Raw genomic sequence first — 15,575 nt, 5'->3', positions numbered from 1 at the left:
GAAAAATTAAAAATATTAAAGGTCCTAAATTTTACTTAAAGATGAGATTTTTTCCCGAGAGCTCGGCCTTTTACATGACCTTACAGTTTCGCCTCTTAAAATTTTACCGCTTGAATAACGCGTTTCAAATTGACATTTTTGATTCAAGGTTGAATAGTACTAAAGAAAAAAGCAGTTAGATTATAGAAAAAAGGGCTGAATTGTCTTATAGGTTATATGCATAATTCGGTTGAAGCTCCGTGGTGTAGTCGAAAGAGTGCCAATATAAAAAATAGTTAATCTTTTTGGGGACATAGAAGCAAAGTTCATTGCAATATATACATAATTGTCAATTAATTGTTGATTGGACATATTTCCTTTAACAGAAATGTTTAGTTTAGTGTTGTTTGGGTATTTACATAAACAGGAAGTGCAAAGTGAAAGTAGGTTTTCTGGAATTTGCGGAGGAATACTGGTGTAAACACAACCAGCATAGATTCAGTCAACCGGCATTTCACTGCATACTATTCGACACCCACTTTTTTATATATGTTTCTATTGTAGAGAGATAGAGGTTTCAGAGGAGGTATGGCTGCCATGGCGTGAAAATTTATAAATGTGTTTAAAAAGACTGTTTTTATTGTAAACTTATATAGAGCAAAGAACAAGTTTTTTTATAGGTAAATTATTATGACCTTTAGTATCATTTTTCGAACATTGTAGGAATTTATTGACAAACAATAATTTTGATCGCTGTTTTCTCACATTACTTATATTGAATTGATTCTTACTGTAGTAGAAACTCATCAAGTTGAGGCAAACGGAGGAACTGGAACTGCTTTGAGAAGGTGGGTAGAAGGGACTCGAGGAAGGTGAGCAGGGGAGACTCGGGGAAGGGGAGCAGGAGAGACTAGGGGAAGGGTGCAGGAGAGACTCGGGGAAGGGGAGCAGGAGAGACTAGGGGAAGGTGGCAGGACAGACTCGGGGAAGGGGAGCAGGAGAGACTCGGGAAGGGAGCAGGAGAGACTCGGGGAAGGGAGCAAAGAGACTCCGGAAGGGAGAATGGAGGAAGACTCGGGGAAGGGGGCTAGGAAAGAAGCGGGGGGGAAGGGGAGTGGGAAAGATTCGGGGAAGGGAACCGGGAGGGATCGGGGAAGGGGACAGGAGAGACTCGGGGAGGGAGCAGGAGGACTCGGGGAAGGGGAGCAGGAAGAACTAGGGGAAGGTGGAAAGGAGAGACTCGGGAAGGGGGGAAAACAGGAGAGAGACTAGGGGAAGGTGGCAGGACAGACTCGGGAAGGGAGCAGGAGAGACTGGGAAGGTGCAGGAGAGACTCGGGGGAAGGGAGCAGGAGAGACTAGGGGAAGGTGGCAGGACAGACTCGGGGAAGGGGAGCAGGAGAGACTCGGGGAAGGTAGCAGGAGAGACTCGGGGAAGGGGACCAGGAGGAACTCGGGGAAGGGGAGAAGGAGAGACTCGGGGAAGGGGAGCAGGAGAGACTCGGGGAAGGGGAGAAGGAGAGACTCGGGGAAGGGGGCTGGAAAGAATCGGGGAAGGAGAGCAGGAGAGACTCGGGAAGGGGAGCAGGAGTGACTAGGGGAAGGTGGCAGGACAGACTCGGGGAAGGGGAGCAGGAGAGACTCGGGGAAAGGAGCAGGAGAGACTCGGGGAAGGGAGCAAGAGAGACTAGGGGAAGGTGGCAGGACAGACTCGGGGAAGGGGAGCAGGAGAGACTCGGGGAAAGGAGCAGGAGAAACTCGGGGAAGGGAGCAAGAGAGACTAGGGGAAGGTGGCAGGACAGACTCGGGGAAGGGGAGCAGGAGAGACTAGGGGAAGGGTGCAGGAGAGACTCGGGGAAGGGGAGCAGGAGAGGGGAAGGTGGCAGGACATACTCGGAAGGGACAGAGACTCGGGAAGGTGGAGAGAGACTCGGGGAAGGGGAGCAGGAGAGACTAGGTGAAGGTGGCAGGACAGACTCGGGGAAGGGGAGCAGGAGAGACTCGGTGAAGGGAGCAAGAGAGACGGGGAAGGGGAGAAGGAGAGGCTCGGGGAAGGGGGCTGGAAAGAATCGGGGAAGGGGACCAGGAGGAACTCGGGAAGGGGAGGGGAGCAGGAGAGACTCGGGGAAGGGGAGAAGGAGAGACTCGGGGAAGGGGGCTGGAAAGAATCGGGGAAGGGGAGCAGGAGAACTCGGGGAAGGGGAGCAGGAGAGACTAGGGGAAGGTGGCAGGGCAGACTCGGGGAAGGGGAGAAGGAGAGACTCGGGGAAGGGAGCAAGAGAGACTCGGGGAAGGGAGCAAAAGAGACTCGGGGAAGGGAGCTGGAAACAATCGGGGAAGGGGAGTAGGAGGGATTCGGGGAAGGGGAGCAGGAGGGAATCGGGGAAGGGGAGCAGGAGGAACTCGGGGAAGGGGAGTAGGAGAGACTCAGGGAAGGGGAGCAGGAGAGACTCGGGAAAGGGGAGCAGGAGAGACTTATGGAAGGGGAGCAGGAGAGACTCGGAGAAGGGGCAGCAGGAGATACTCGGGCAAGGGCAGCAGGAGAGACTCAGGGATGGGGAGTAGGAGAGAAGTAGGAGGGACTCGGGGAAGGAGGGACTTTGGGAAAGTTATGTGTGTCGCTGTACAGTAGCTCAACAAACCTGTGTAAAAAAGAATGCATTTTTCAATTATCGCTTATGGCAGTCATGACATGAACCCAATACTAAACTATTGTTATAAAGATGCTTTCAGTTGACAGTGTATAAAATACCATACATTATATGTAACGAAATCTTTTCAGCCATGGACTCGGCGAGTGTAGTTATTCTCTGTATTTGTTTTGCATTGTGTTATGCGGGGCGAGGTAAGTTTTTTTAAATGTCTCCGTTGAATATTATTGACACAATAAATTGCTTTTTCAGAAAATTATATTCGCTATATTCAAATTTTAAAATTAAAAATGCAGAAAATATGAGTATTTAAAAATTTAATATCAAAATGTTGTATATATTTCGTCAGAAAGCATCTTGAGTATATGCCTGTAATTACATATAACCTTCGGACAGGAATTTTTCCAAAGTTTACAAATTAGAACACATTAGCCTTGATATTTTGATTTTCACTATCTTTGTCTATATAAATTTTACAATGTGGGGTGGGTGGTGGGGGGTGGAGGAAGGGATTATTGCTGACAGCTAGACATTTATCGAAACATATAATAATCATTAGTTTTACTTCTGCACGTAGACAAACTCGGGTAAATGATTTTTTTCTTAATCAGGGTGTCTTACGGAGTTATAAGTCAAGGAAAGAAATATTTATGAAAAATCACAAAAAGTGGCCGAATTTATGACTCAAACCAGTAAACGATAATAACAGGAAGCTGTAAGAATAAATGTAAACAAAACAAAGCAGAAAAAAGCGGCAATAAAAAGCAGCGTTAAGTTTTTGCTATCAGGAGAAAACAGACGTCGCTATTATTTAGACTGAAATAAAATATTTAAGGCAAAACTATTCAAATTTGTATTTCAATGTTTTTCGCTGAATTATTTTTATTTGAAAATTAAAAGATGCAACCACTCTTCTGTTGAATATCCCAAAAGCTTTCTTCGTGAAAGTTAAGTAGTCAATATATTTGAGTTTAAATCATTATTTAGCCTTGGCCCATAAAACAATGAGTTTATAAGATATACTTAAGAAGATGTAATAATGCAATGTCATGTTCAACACATACATCAACATTAGTCAAGATGAACTGACGAAACATATGTGTAGATATGGTATTATATTTTAAATGCATATGGGGTTACAAATTGGTCTAGACAGGTTGAGTTTTCAATTATTGAAACTGCCCTGCATAAAAGAAAATGATACCAGTAATGAACATATTAATAACATAATGTAATGTAAGCCGTTACAATAAAATAATATTGCAGAAATATTGTTAGAGATTATTTAGAAATATTCAACGTGTCTTTAGTATAAGTACCCAACATAACAATTCCCCAAACTCATATCAATGTACTGTGAAGAGAAAATAACGCATTTGAGCAATTTTGCCGCGACATTAACGATGAACTAGAAATGGAACGATGCGACAACGATGCGTTATCGTATGGAACGCCAAACACGACTTTGATGTTGTTTTATTTACATTTGGCTGTGTTAGATTTTCATCCGATGGTGCTTATTTGTCATTCGGCAATGCTAACGTTTTATTGAGATGTTGTCATTTAACATCATTTGGCTGTGGTAAGTTTTCATTTGGCAATGTTTACTTCTCAGACGGCAATGCTTACTTGTCAATCGGCAATGCTAACTGGTCATTCTGATGTTATCACTTTTCATTTAGTTATGATGTGTTACAATTTCATTATGATGTGGCTTGGTGTCATTCGGCAGTGAAAACTTGTTATTCGGTTGTGCTTATTTGTCATTTGGCAGCGGTTTCTTTGTCATTCAGAAGTGTTATAAACTTGTTATTCTGCTATGCTAACGTAAAATTCGACATTGTTAATTTGTAATTTGGTAGAGGTAACTTGTCATTCGGCAGTGCTAAATTATTCTGCAATGTTAAGTTGACATTCGGGTGTGTCAAGTTAGCACTGCCGAATAATGAATTAGCATAGCTGAATGTCGAGTAAGCATTGCCAAATAACAAATTAGCACAGTCAAATGAAAAATAACCACTAGCGAATGTTCAAACTACATGTATATCAGAATGAAACATTACCACACCATAATGTAAAGCAACACTATCGGAATGAAAAGTTACCAACAAACGACAAGTGCCAACTAACGAATGATAAGTTGGCATTACTGAAGGGTAGGTTAGCACTGCCAGATGAAAAATTAGCACTGCCAAAGGACAATTTAGAAATACTGAATCACACATTATCACAGCAAAATAACAAGATACCCATTGTAAAATAACATCAAACCATAGCATAATGTAGTGCCAACATCAGAATGAAAAGTTACCACTAACGAATGTCATGTAACAATTACCAAATGACAAGTTCGCATTGCCGAAAGACATAATGCCGAATGAAAACTAATCACATCCAAAAGAAATAAAGTGAGAACATTAGAATGAAAAGCAAGCTGTGTCAAACGCCAGCTTAGCACTGCCAAATGGCAAGATGGCACTGCCGATAGAAAACTTACCATAGCCAAATGACAATAAGTCATCAGTGTCGTATTAGGCGTTCTATAATATCGTGCTGTCGTTCCTTTAATGTCGTATCATTCCTATCATACCAAATCTTTCCTGTCTGGCTGGCACATGAGAGAATGCGTTAGACACCAGCATTATATCGTATATTTACTTTTATGAAAGTTTTTTTTCCCAACAAAAGTGACACTGAATATACAAGGTATATCATAAACAGAGGTTACTAGTATTTGTTTTTGTAGAACTTCTAGAACACTTAAATGCTATGGTCTTATTTGTGAATACGGTTAGAAAACTGTGGTTTGATCCATTTTCTTTAAAGCTTTTGGTAACGATGGCGGTTATATCGGAAAAAATGTTAGATTTTAAGGTAGTCGTACAAAAAGACAAACTCACTTATAATTTTATTTTCACCAAACTAAATAACAACCTTCCTGAGAAATTTACTTGCGGCAGTGCCTGAGATACTAGGCTACATATTGTTGTCACCTCAAATATACATTCCTGAGATTGTAGGCGTCATGATGTCTTCACCTCAGGATTACATTCCAAAGACCGTAGGCATGTTATTATCATCACAGAGTATTTACTCTTAGTTTTTATAGAATCATACCATATTCAACCATCAAACTTTTTTCCGGTATCAGGTGACAGTTTCAATTTCAGAGTTACGAACATACAGAAACAGCTCATGTATACGACCTTGTGAAATTAACCAACCTCGCGAGTGTGTGTATGAGTTTGATCTGGAGCTATATTTCACACTTACAAAGGCGTGTTACGGATGTCCCTTTAATACTACTGACTGCTTTCGGCCTCATTGTATACCGGCGGATGGAGTTCCACGTGGTATTCTCGTGGTTAATAGAATGTTGCCCGGTCCTGCTATACACGTAAGTTTTCTCTTGAAGTAAAAATATACGGCGTGGTATCAAATTGACAAAGACCGACTTATACCATAGGCTAACAATTGGTCTTCATAATGTTTAATGCTCCTATACAGAAACTTAAATACCAGACTTGAATGTCTTTCGGACAGAGCGTCAGATTCTTATTCTGTGGCCCGTGTGTTAGATCCGTTGAAAACGTTGACACGAGGTTTCCTGTATCGCAGTCTGTCCAGACCTGTATACTTTCGGTCGTTCACTGAAAGCTAATTTGTCGTTTTGGCGTAAAAACGCTTACTTTGGGCATGAATTAAATGAATAAATATCGGTAACGATAACTTATGCTAAGTTTTTTTTCACAGTTTGGTACTTCTTTGAAGAAATCGTTGTTTATGAGTTTTTATGGACCTTTAAATTCATTGGCATTTGATTTTTGTAAATTAAAAAGATCTACATATATTACAACACGAGTTTCCCTTGAAGTGTACATGCGACAGTGCCATACTTCGACTATCACTAGTGAAATCAGCATATTAGATCGGATTAATTTAAAATTCATTAAGGCTTTTAGTTTTATGTTAAAGACAGATAAACCAGTTGTTCAACTGGATGTAAATCATAACTACATGGAAACTTCAAAAATGTATGGCCTTTGATTGGTTAGAGACTTGTAAATAAAGTTGAATGCTGCAGTTAAACACATAAATGTTGATAAAAGAATGTGCATACACACTTTCGTCTTATGCCCAGCCAAATATACATCTTCTATTCTTCTATAGGTCTGCGAAGGTGACACTGTTATTGTAAATGTTGTAAACGACCTTGCTGGCGGAGAGGGAACCAGCATACATTGGCATGGTATCCTACAGCATGGTTCCCAACATATGGACGGGGTTGGCATGGTTACACAATGCCCAATACAAGCGGAAACGTCGTTTGAATACAGGTCTAGTTTCTTTTCTTACAGTTTCAATGTGGAACCAACATATTACTTGTTCTCCTTTTCCTTTGTTCTTTTTTGCTAAGTTTTATATGTGTGGTCAAACAGATTTTGATCACGTCATTGATTTGTTCGAAATTTTAACAACTGATCATTTACGCTTAACTCTGTTCATTAAATACTTAATTCATGTTAGATTTTCACTGGATGCATTTTCAAATATTTATTTTCATATGATTTTTTCAACCAAGAGTTACCTAACTATGAGTATACAATAATTTGCCTAAGGAATTATATGAATATAAAATATATTGCATTATATTTGTAAAAAAAAACTGCATTCACAATTACGTCTTTAGCCGAAATTCATTAAAATGTAAGATTGTACAACTTTTTATCCTGCCTTCGCTTACAATGATATAATATTTTAGGTTAACTGCTATAGGATACAACTTGATGAAAACACTTCTCAAGTTCCTGTCCATGTCACGTATATTTGAGTACATTAGGGTATTATATTATTAGTGTTTTTGTGCTAAAGCATGTGTGGAAATAATCTTGGTAAAATACAAAGAAACCTGTGATATTTTTCCATGTGTATTTCTTAATTTAATAACAATTTTAAGGTAATTTTATTGCTATAGTGGAGACTGTTTTTCATTAACCATCACCCTCCTAAATTTCTAAAATGAACTTGTCTGTCTTTCAATTTGGGCAGTACCATTAACTGTTTGAAGGGGTGCTTACCAAAAAGAAACTGTCTGAATGGCGAACAGTGCAGGTCATGATCAGGAAGTGCAGCTGAACATGATCTACACTGGTCGCAAATACGGAATCATTTGCCGCAAGCAGACTAAAGGTTAAAGCGTCGGATAAACAAAGACAGCGTATATACGATACGTATTTCATCTTTAAGTTAAATCTAGGGAGATGAGATGACACTTTTATACGTAACAAAATACGACCTAACTTGTCCCAAGATTTTTTTATTTATTTTACGTAATATACGTCGCTTAAGTGATTTTCGAGTTAGATGAATCCCTTCTTCGACTTATCGTTCAACAGAGTTCCCTTTAATAAGCATCCAAACCCTTTAAGAATATTCGCCACTGTACCACTTCGTTTCACCTGCATTCCCAGCACTGTCCGGATCTATCCGCCATACGTTTGATGTGTGTCGGTCTTACAATGAATTTCGAGTTGATGAATAAAATGTACCTAATACCTTACTTAAAGTACCGAATGATAAAGAGATATTTGATCAGGGACAAAAAATGACACACAAGGCACAAAAACTGAAATAGAGTGCATATTTCATTCCATTTAGTTTTCTCTTGTTTCAGATTCATTGCTGAAAATCCAGGGTCTCATTTTTGGCACGCACATCTCGGTATGCAGCGAACAGATGGTATATTTGGTGCATTTGTGGTCCGGCAAGCAGACGGCAACGAAGACCATTTAGGACTGTACGAAGAGGACCTTCCAGAACATACGATTGTTATCAATGATTGGATAGGTGAAATAGGTATCGAGAGATATGCTCACTACCAGCATTCCGACGGCGACGACGAACCGGAATCTATACTCGTAAATGGTAAAATATTACAATCACTGAACGTATCATATGTTCTATTTGAACAATTATGTCATTGAACAAAAAAGTAATAAAAGAGCTTTCCTCTGATATGCCTCTGGCGCCAATTGTCATATGGAGTTTCGATTACTTGACCAAGATGGCTGATTTTGCATCAAATTGGGGTTTATAAGAAACCTAATTTCATGAGATATGAATGTATTGCTTAAACGAATTTATGTCAAGAATTTTGTGTCTTTTTTTTCGTTCAGGAAAGGGAATGTATAGAGAGTTTGTTAACACTGTTGACCAAACCAAGGTATACACGCCTGTAGAAGTGTTTCATGTTACTCGAGGCAAACGGTACCGGTTCAGAGTTATCAGCGCTGCAACTATGAATTGTCCAATTCAAGTGAGGCTTTTGAAGAATTATTACATTTGGTATCTTTTTTTTTTCAATTTCACTTTGATGCATGTGTGTATAATTCAAAGTCATAGAGCAAACGGATGCTATTTGTGTATGATTGTAGACGGACATTCTCCCTCCTCAGCGTTTCGCATTCATTCCATTTATTTCATTAGTTTGTAATTTGAGCATAATGTTATTCGCTACTGCGTATTCCCACTAAGTCCACGGATAAGCCAAACAGCATCATGAAAAGACAGACGCTTACATTCTTTATTAGAAGTGAATAAAAGAGAACTCAGTTTTCATATAGGTCTCCGTTGACGAGCACACTGTAACAATGATAGCTTCCGACGGAGGTGCATTTGAAAAGATCGACGTAGATTCATTCACCATTTTCGCTGGCGAAAGATATGACTTTGTGCTGAATGCGTCAATGCCCGTCGACAACTACTGGATCAGGTTAAGGGGTCTCGCCGACTGCGGGGAAAAGAAAGCTACACAAGTATATTTATTTATTTATTTATTTATTCTGCAACCTGTATAATGCGAGGAGAATGATTTTGATTTGACCGTACAGTTTTAAGACAACTAGAGTAACGCAAGAACACAATCTCAACGTTTCAACATTAATTTTATTTTCACAATAAAATTTAATTCAACACAATCTTTACCAAATATAACTGACAGAGTATTTTATTTCATTTTGACAGTAAACAAAGCCTATCTAGCTATCTCCTTTCTAATTCAAACCTCTTTGTGCCTTGCATCTAAAGCTACGTTTATATATGGAAAAAAATGCCAGACGGCCCGTGCAATATTACTTTATTATATCGCCAAACTTCCTTTTTATCACGATTTACACTCGTTTTTTAATAAATAAATAAATGAAATACTGTATAAAAATAAATTGTAAATATGATAAAACCCAGTGACACTTTTACTTATTGACATGATTGAAAGGTAAACTCATTTCTTGAGAGAAATTGAAAAATAATAAACTAACTTGATATTGAAAAAGGTCAAAAATTTATATTCCCAAAACCTTATATTCTTTTAAAGAAATAAACAAAAATTACCCTGTTACGCTATAATCATCATACCATTATTTAGATTTTTTTTCAACAAATATCTGAGAAACCTGTCAAACAATATAGAGGTCATTTTTCTGTCATATTACAATGTACAAAGTTTAAGTACTCCCTTTTACGAGCACTTAGCCCATTACAGCATGGACATGAGGTAATGATTTTATATCCTATGATACTTTTAAGAAAGAGTAAAATTCTTCAAATTCGGAAAGAACAGCGAAATTACACAAAGACATGTAACTTCACTAGAAGGCATATAACAAACAAAGTCTAGCACGAACAATCGCTTATGCACTTTTAGCACTTAACAAACATGGATGACACTATCTACTTACAGCTTACGAGATATATATTATACCTGGCATTTAAATATGCCATACTTTAGATTCCTAAATAAAGCAAATCTGTTTTTTATTTTATTTTATCATGTCTACAAGATTGGGGTTGCGGTTAGTGCAAAATTGATTTAATGACCAAGTGCGGTCAAGATAAAACACGATAACATCACATCCAAAATTTAATTGTGTCAGTTTATATAGTTTTGTTCAGTATAGATTTTTCTGTTAGAAATATATAATATCATAAATAATTAACGTCTTTTTCTCTTATGTCATTCATTCCTCACACGAAACGCAAAAATAAGTGTACAGGATTCTATGCTAGAAAAATCTTGAAAAAGAAGGTAATTACTTAGCCTCGGAGGACGGCACATCAGTACCGAATCGGTCATCATTCTGTTCGTCCGTCTGTTCACTTAAACGTTCAAGATACAAATCTCATGCCATTGTCACACCTCCAATATGTATCGTGTATAACTGTCAAATGTGTGTCTGACAGTCTTATTTAAAACACTAGTTATCACCTTTTTGCTTGAGGGATTCTGATATTTCTGTGGTATTTGACAATTTATAGAAACAGTTTTTGTTAGATTGACAAATGGAATGCTTACCTCAGTGCACTATGTGGCTTATTATATTTACTGTATTCCTTTAGGTTGCTATTTTACGTTACAATGGTGCACAGAGCAAGAATCCTTCCGGAACGATAACTTGGGAAGATGGTGATCGTGAAGGGAAGGTAATTATTTTTAAACTATCATTGTTATTAACCTTATGACCATTTAGTATTCAGGCAAACTCTATCCCAAGTCATTGGTCTTTGTACTCTAACAAAAAACAACAACAAAAATAAAAATTGTATGCTGAACATTATTGATATAGGCTACTATCATGCAATATAATTATTGTTAACATCGGTCCCACAGAGTGAAGGGAATCGATTCTGTATACGGTTTTGCTTCTTATATTTTGATACTTTAATCAAAGAATCTTTTTGTCATAGCTGTTGAATCCTCTGAACAAAAAAGCCAACGACACATACATACCCGTGGTAAATCTGAAATCGCTTGTTGCCGGTGGGGATGCCTTAAAAGCGGTACCAGATAAAAAGTTTTACCTGGCTATGGACTTCAACAAGGTGGATAACTATTATTACCAACATGAGACCTACTATCCGATTTCTGCAACAAAACAATCTCTGCAAACATACATGCCACAAATAAATCGAGTGTCTTTGACTTTGCCTCATTCACCGCCATTGTATCAACATGAAGAGCTGGACGAGGTATTGTAGTGGATTTGTATGAAATCCCTTTTCTACAATTTTTAAGTGATAAGCCTGTTTAAACTATCAGTATGTACACAATAGAAGTTAACATCAAAAGCAATTATTAAACACAAAATTAATGTCTGTAAAGGAATAAAAGAAATCTACAAAGAGTCTTGAAGGACATGCTTTCAATATTTATATACATGTCTTTCTGACAGATAAAATCATTCTTCTACACTTCAGCATGCTAGATAAGTGGGAATAACTAATAAAGAGTTATCCATGTATGTCAAAAAAGTTCACGCGAAAGTTATTTTTGTTAACGATACAGAACATATACTGTAACTACGAGACTCTGGGGTCACGGAATTGCTCGAGGGAATTTTGCGAATGTGTTCACCGGCTGAAGGTTGACTTAGGTGATGTCGTAGAATTTATTATCATAGGCGAAAGTGTGAATATCCAAGCCAACCACCCAATGCACATACACGGCTACAGATTCTTTGTTGTTGGAATGGACATTGTAAGTACTGTTGCCAGTGGTTTTGGATTATTAAATCCCGTTGGGAATCTAAGCACATAATGTTATTACATGAGGAAACAAATAACTTAGATTTATTCTGTTTTGGGAGGGGAATCATTTAGAAAACATGTACAACTAAATGTCTAAAAATACAGGCATCTGTTTTTATATAGGTAGCACTTAAATGCCGAGTGTGGTGAAGATCAGACATAAAATAAAAGTTTACAGAGTATGAAATGCTGAACCATGTCTGTAAAATCCACAAATCCGTAACCAGGTTTACGTGATTTTTGTTCTTCATTTTACAAGATCCAGATTATATGTTGCATAATTAAGCAAATATACAGCAGTGGCACTAGGAACCTTTTGAAATTGATGTTGATGGAAATGACACCCAGTGTGGCCTTTGAACGGGTATATCATGAAAAGGGCGCTATATAAATCTGGTATAATAATAATAATAATAATAATAATGATATTTATAAAAAAAAATTATGAGCAATGCAAAATGATGATTCATGGTCTCGTGAAATTAAATATTAGTTCGACAGTTTATGATTTAGCGATGTGTGGATGCATTTGGATTCAAGCTGTGCATACAAAGCTGGAATAATATTATTATTGCATCTGTACAAGTTGTTTCTTACATTCAGGTAGGTGAAACAACCTCGATGGAGGAGATCAAACAACTTGACAACGAAGGTAGACTTGCTCGTAATCTCGTTGATCCCGTTGCTAAGGACACGGTAACAGTCCCTGATGGTGGATATACTATTGTCCGTTTCCAGGCCAACAACCCAGGTATCTATTATGAACATCTAGACAGATAGCACTTATGTCTGTGACGACACGACACAATTTGCCACACAGTACACCATCTTTTGAAACGGGTTGCTTGTGCTGTAGAGAGTTGTCGTCCTTAAAGCTTAATAAAGCCATATATGTAACAAACATGTCTATCATAATACAAGCGAAGGTCCCTCCTCCGCCCTGACCAACTGTAAGCCAATATCTGTAAGCATTATAAAAGCAACTAAGCCTAGATTGAGATCATAGACCGTGTTTTGTTACAATGTAAGCATGTTTTTAAATATGCACTTTTTATGTTCAGTTTTCTTTATTTTACAAGACGGGAAGTGTTTCTTCGAATCAATAAGCGTGTGTGTGGGCGGATTGTTATGTATTTGATTTTAGTCCGGATGCTATCAATTTATCTTGAGTCCAAGACAAGATATATGTAATTTTATTTTGCAGGTTTTTGGTTTTTCCACTGCCATATTCAATTTCATCTTTCTATCGGAATGGGATTGCTTGTCCAAGTTGGGGAAGCTGAGAACATGCCACGTGTTCCTCACGATTTCCCTAGATGTGGTAACTGGAAGTTTACAGATAAAAGATCAGATGGTTCAGAAAATAAGAAATGCACAAGTGGAGCTTCTGTGTTTGCATCTACACAGTTAATGATTTTAGTTGTTGCGACGATGCAAACATATTTATCACAATAGCATACATGTTACCGATTGTTTTCGCATAGACTGCCATGACAACCTGATGTGTACAACTTTCTGTAAATCAAAAAAACGGGCAAAACACATTTTGATACTTGATTTGAGTATTTTTCGCACAAAAATGACCCCTCCCCCCCCTCCTCTTTGCATCGTTGGCATGGCTGTAGAAAACCGTTTCATGAAACCTTCTATACATATTTTAATCAAATAATACAAACACAAAAAAAATGTTCAATATAAAAAAATAATTTATTTCTTAACTGTCCAACGAGAAAGACATTTGCCTTAATCCAAGTGTAAGCCAGATAAAGTGTCGTATATTTTTTTCCGAACGCTTGAGTGATGACCGTTCAATTTAGTAATAAAAGTAACATATCAAAGGTTAATTCCTAAAAATATCTTCAAGGAACTTTTAAGAATTAGTTTGGCCACAAAACATCAGAGAGATCAAGTATCAAGGTTGTTTTGGTTTAAACATATTAATTGACCTGATTAATTTCGTTACAGTTATTAGCAGTATAGACACTCTCTCCCTATACATAATGTATATTCAACGCTAACAAAATATTTAATCATCGTTCATGTTCTGCTTGCAGTTTGTTCGTATATCCATATATGGTATGAAACATAATTTGTCAACCTGTTGTACAGAAATAGGCAGGAAAAAGTATACAGTTTTGGGTATAAAAAATTGAATATATTTAATAGATTTCATTTATTGGTAAATGAGCATTACAAATGTCTTTGACCATTTACAATGAGTTTTATCAATATGGCCAAGACATACGTACAAACTAAATAGAACAGTTAAATACGGTATAGACTGCATTCAAAAATTTGTTTCACTTATTTATTTCACACCTTTTATTTAACAATTCTTCCTAGTAGAGGACATAATTTCTATGAATTTGTTAATAGACAGTCAAAATGTATAAAACCTTTCAGATTCAACAAACTGTCTAGAGCATATTTTACAGATACGATCTTTTCTGTCAATACCAGTGTATCGGCCCACTTCAATTTCTAAGCTATGTAATTCAGTTCGAAAACTTTTGTATTGTTTTCTCAGTAAATTGCTTTGTAAAATAACTAAGTATTTCTCATAACAAAATTTAATATAAAATTTTCTAATATATTCCAATTTTGATACATTTTTAGTTTACGCTTTCCAACTTTGTATGTGCAATTTAGTTTATACATAATTTATTTTAGGTCGATTGTGAAGGAAGTTGTACAACTTATATTAATCACTCTCGACACCTCATTCCTGATGGAATCCATCGCCACGAGGGTATGAGAGAAGAGGCCAGTTTCCCTTTTAATGCTGAGCGCCAAGCAAGGGAGCTACTGGTACCATTTTTCACGTCTTTGGTATGACGCGGCCGGGGATCGAACCCACGACCTCCCGCACTCGAAGCGGACGCTCTACCACTAGGCTATCGAGGCGGTTTGAAATCCAAATTCAATCACACTTCACTAAATCATAAACTATCGAACAAAGATTTAATTTCACGAGACCATGAATCATCATTTCGGCTATTGCATTGCTCATTGAAAATTCTATACATATTATTATTATATTATTATTGTTATACCAGATTTATATAGCACACATTTCATGATAAACACGTTCAAAGGCGCGTTGCATATAGCAAGCGCAGTCACACAGGGCGCGAAATTCATCCTCTACTAATACAGACTCAGAGCGATCTGCCCAGAGAGACAGAGTGAGATAAAGCCACCTGAACAGATAGAGAGAACGGATTTAGATACATGTCTGTCCGGCAAACTTAGCCTAGCTCTTTGAGAATAGACATCCTGGTTCTTTAACGTGCCCGGTGTATAGCACCTATACACGCGAAGCCGTCTTTCCTGGGAAGAACCAGTACAGGCCTCTTAGTTAGGT

At 37.7% G+C, this 15,575-nt stretch overlaps 2 protein-coding genes across 2 annotated transcripts; both read left to right on the top strand.

The window, feature by feature from the left end:
- Positions 1 to 1,041: 1,041 nt before the first annotated feature.
- LOC128557237 (protein qua-1-like) lies at positions 1,042 to 2,543 on the top strand. The gene is made up of 2 exons (XM_053544413.1): positions 1,042 to 1,204; positions 1,417 to 2,543. Exons 1-2 carry the CDS (start codon positions 1,042 to 1,044, stop codon positions 2,541 to 2,543), a joined length of 1,290 nt encoding a protein of 429 aa, XP_053400388.1.
- Positions 2,544 to 2,674: 131 nt separating this feature from the next.
- On the top strand, positions 2,675 to 13,750 carry LOC123556306 (uncharacterized). The gene is made up of 11 exons (XM_045346910.2): positions 2,675 to 2,823; positions 5,800 to 6,026; positions 6,800 to 6,966; positions 8,304 to 8,554; positions 8,806 to 8,945; positions 9,253 to 9,444; positions 11,024 to 11,107; positions 11,372 to 11,653; positions 11,970 to 12,161; positions 12,815 to 12,962; positions 13,416 to 13,750. The coding sequence occupies exons 1-11, from the start codon at positions 2,763 to 2,765 to the stop codon at positions 13,664 to 13,666; spliced, it is 1,995 nt and encodes a 664-aa protein (XP_045202845.2). The 5' UTR covers positions 2,675 to 2,762; the 3' UTR covers positions 13,667 to 13,750.
- The last annotated feature ends 1,825 nt before the right edge of the window (positions 13,751 to 15,575 follow it).

This window comes from Mercenaria mercenaria, chromosome 5 (assembly GCF_021730395.1).
Source record: "Mercenaria mercenaria strain notata chromosome 5, MADL_Memer_1, whole genome shotgun sequence".
In the NCBI taxonomy this organism is placed as follows: Eukaryota; Metazoa; Mollusca; class Bivalvia; order Venerida; family Veneridae; genus Mercenaria; species Mercenaria mercenaria.
Note: the sequence above shows the minus strand (reverse complement) of the source record. Positions and strands in the feature narration are given on the sequence as shown.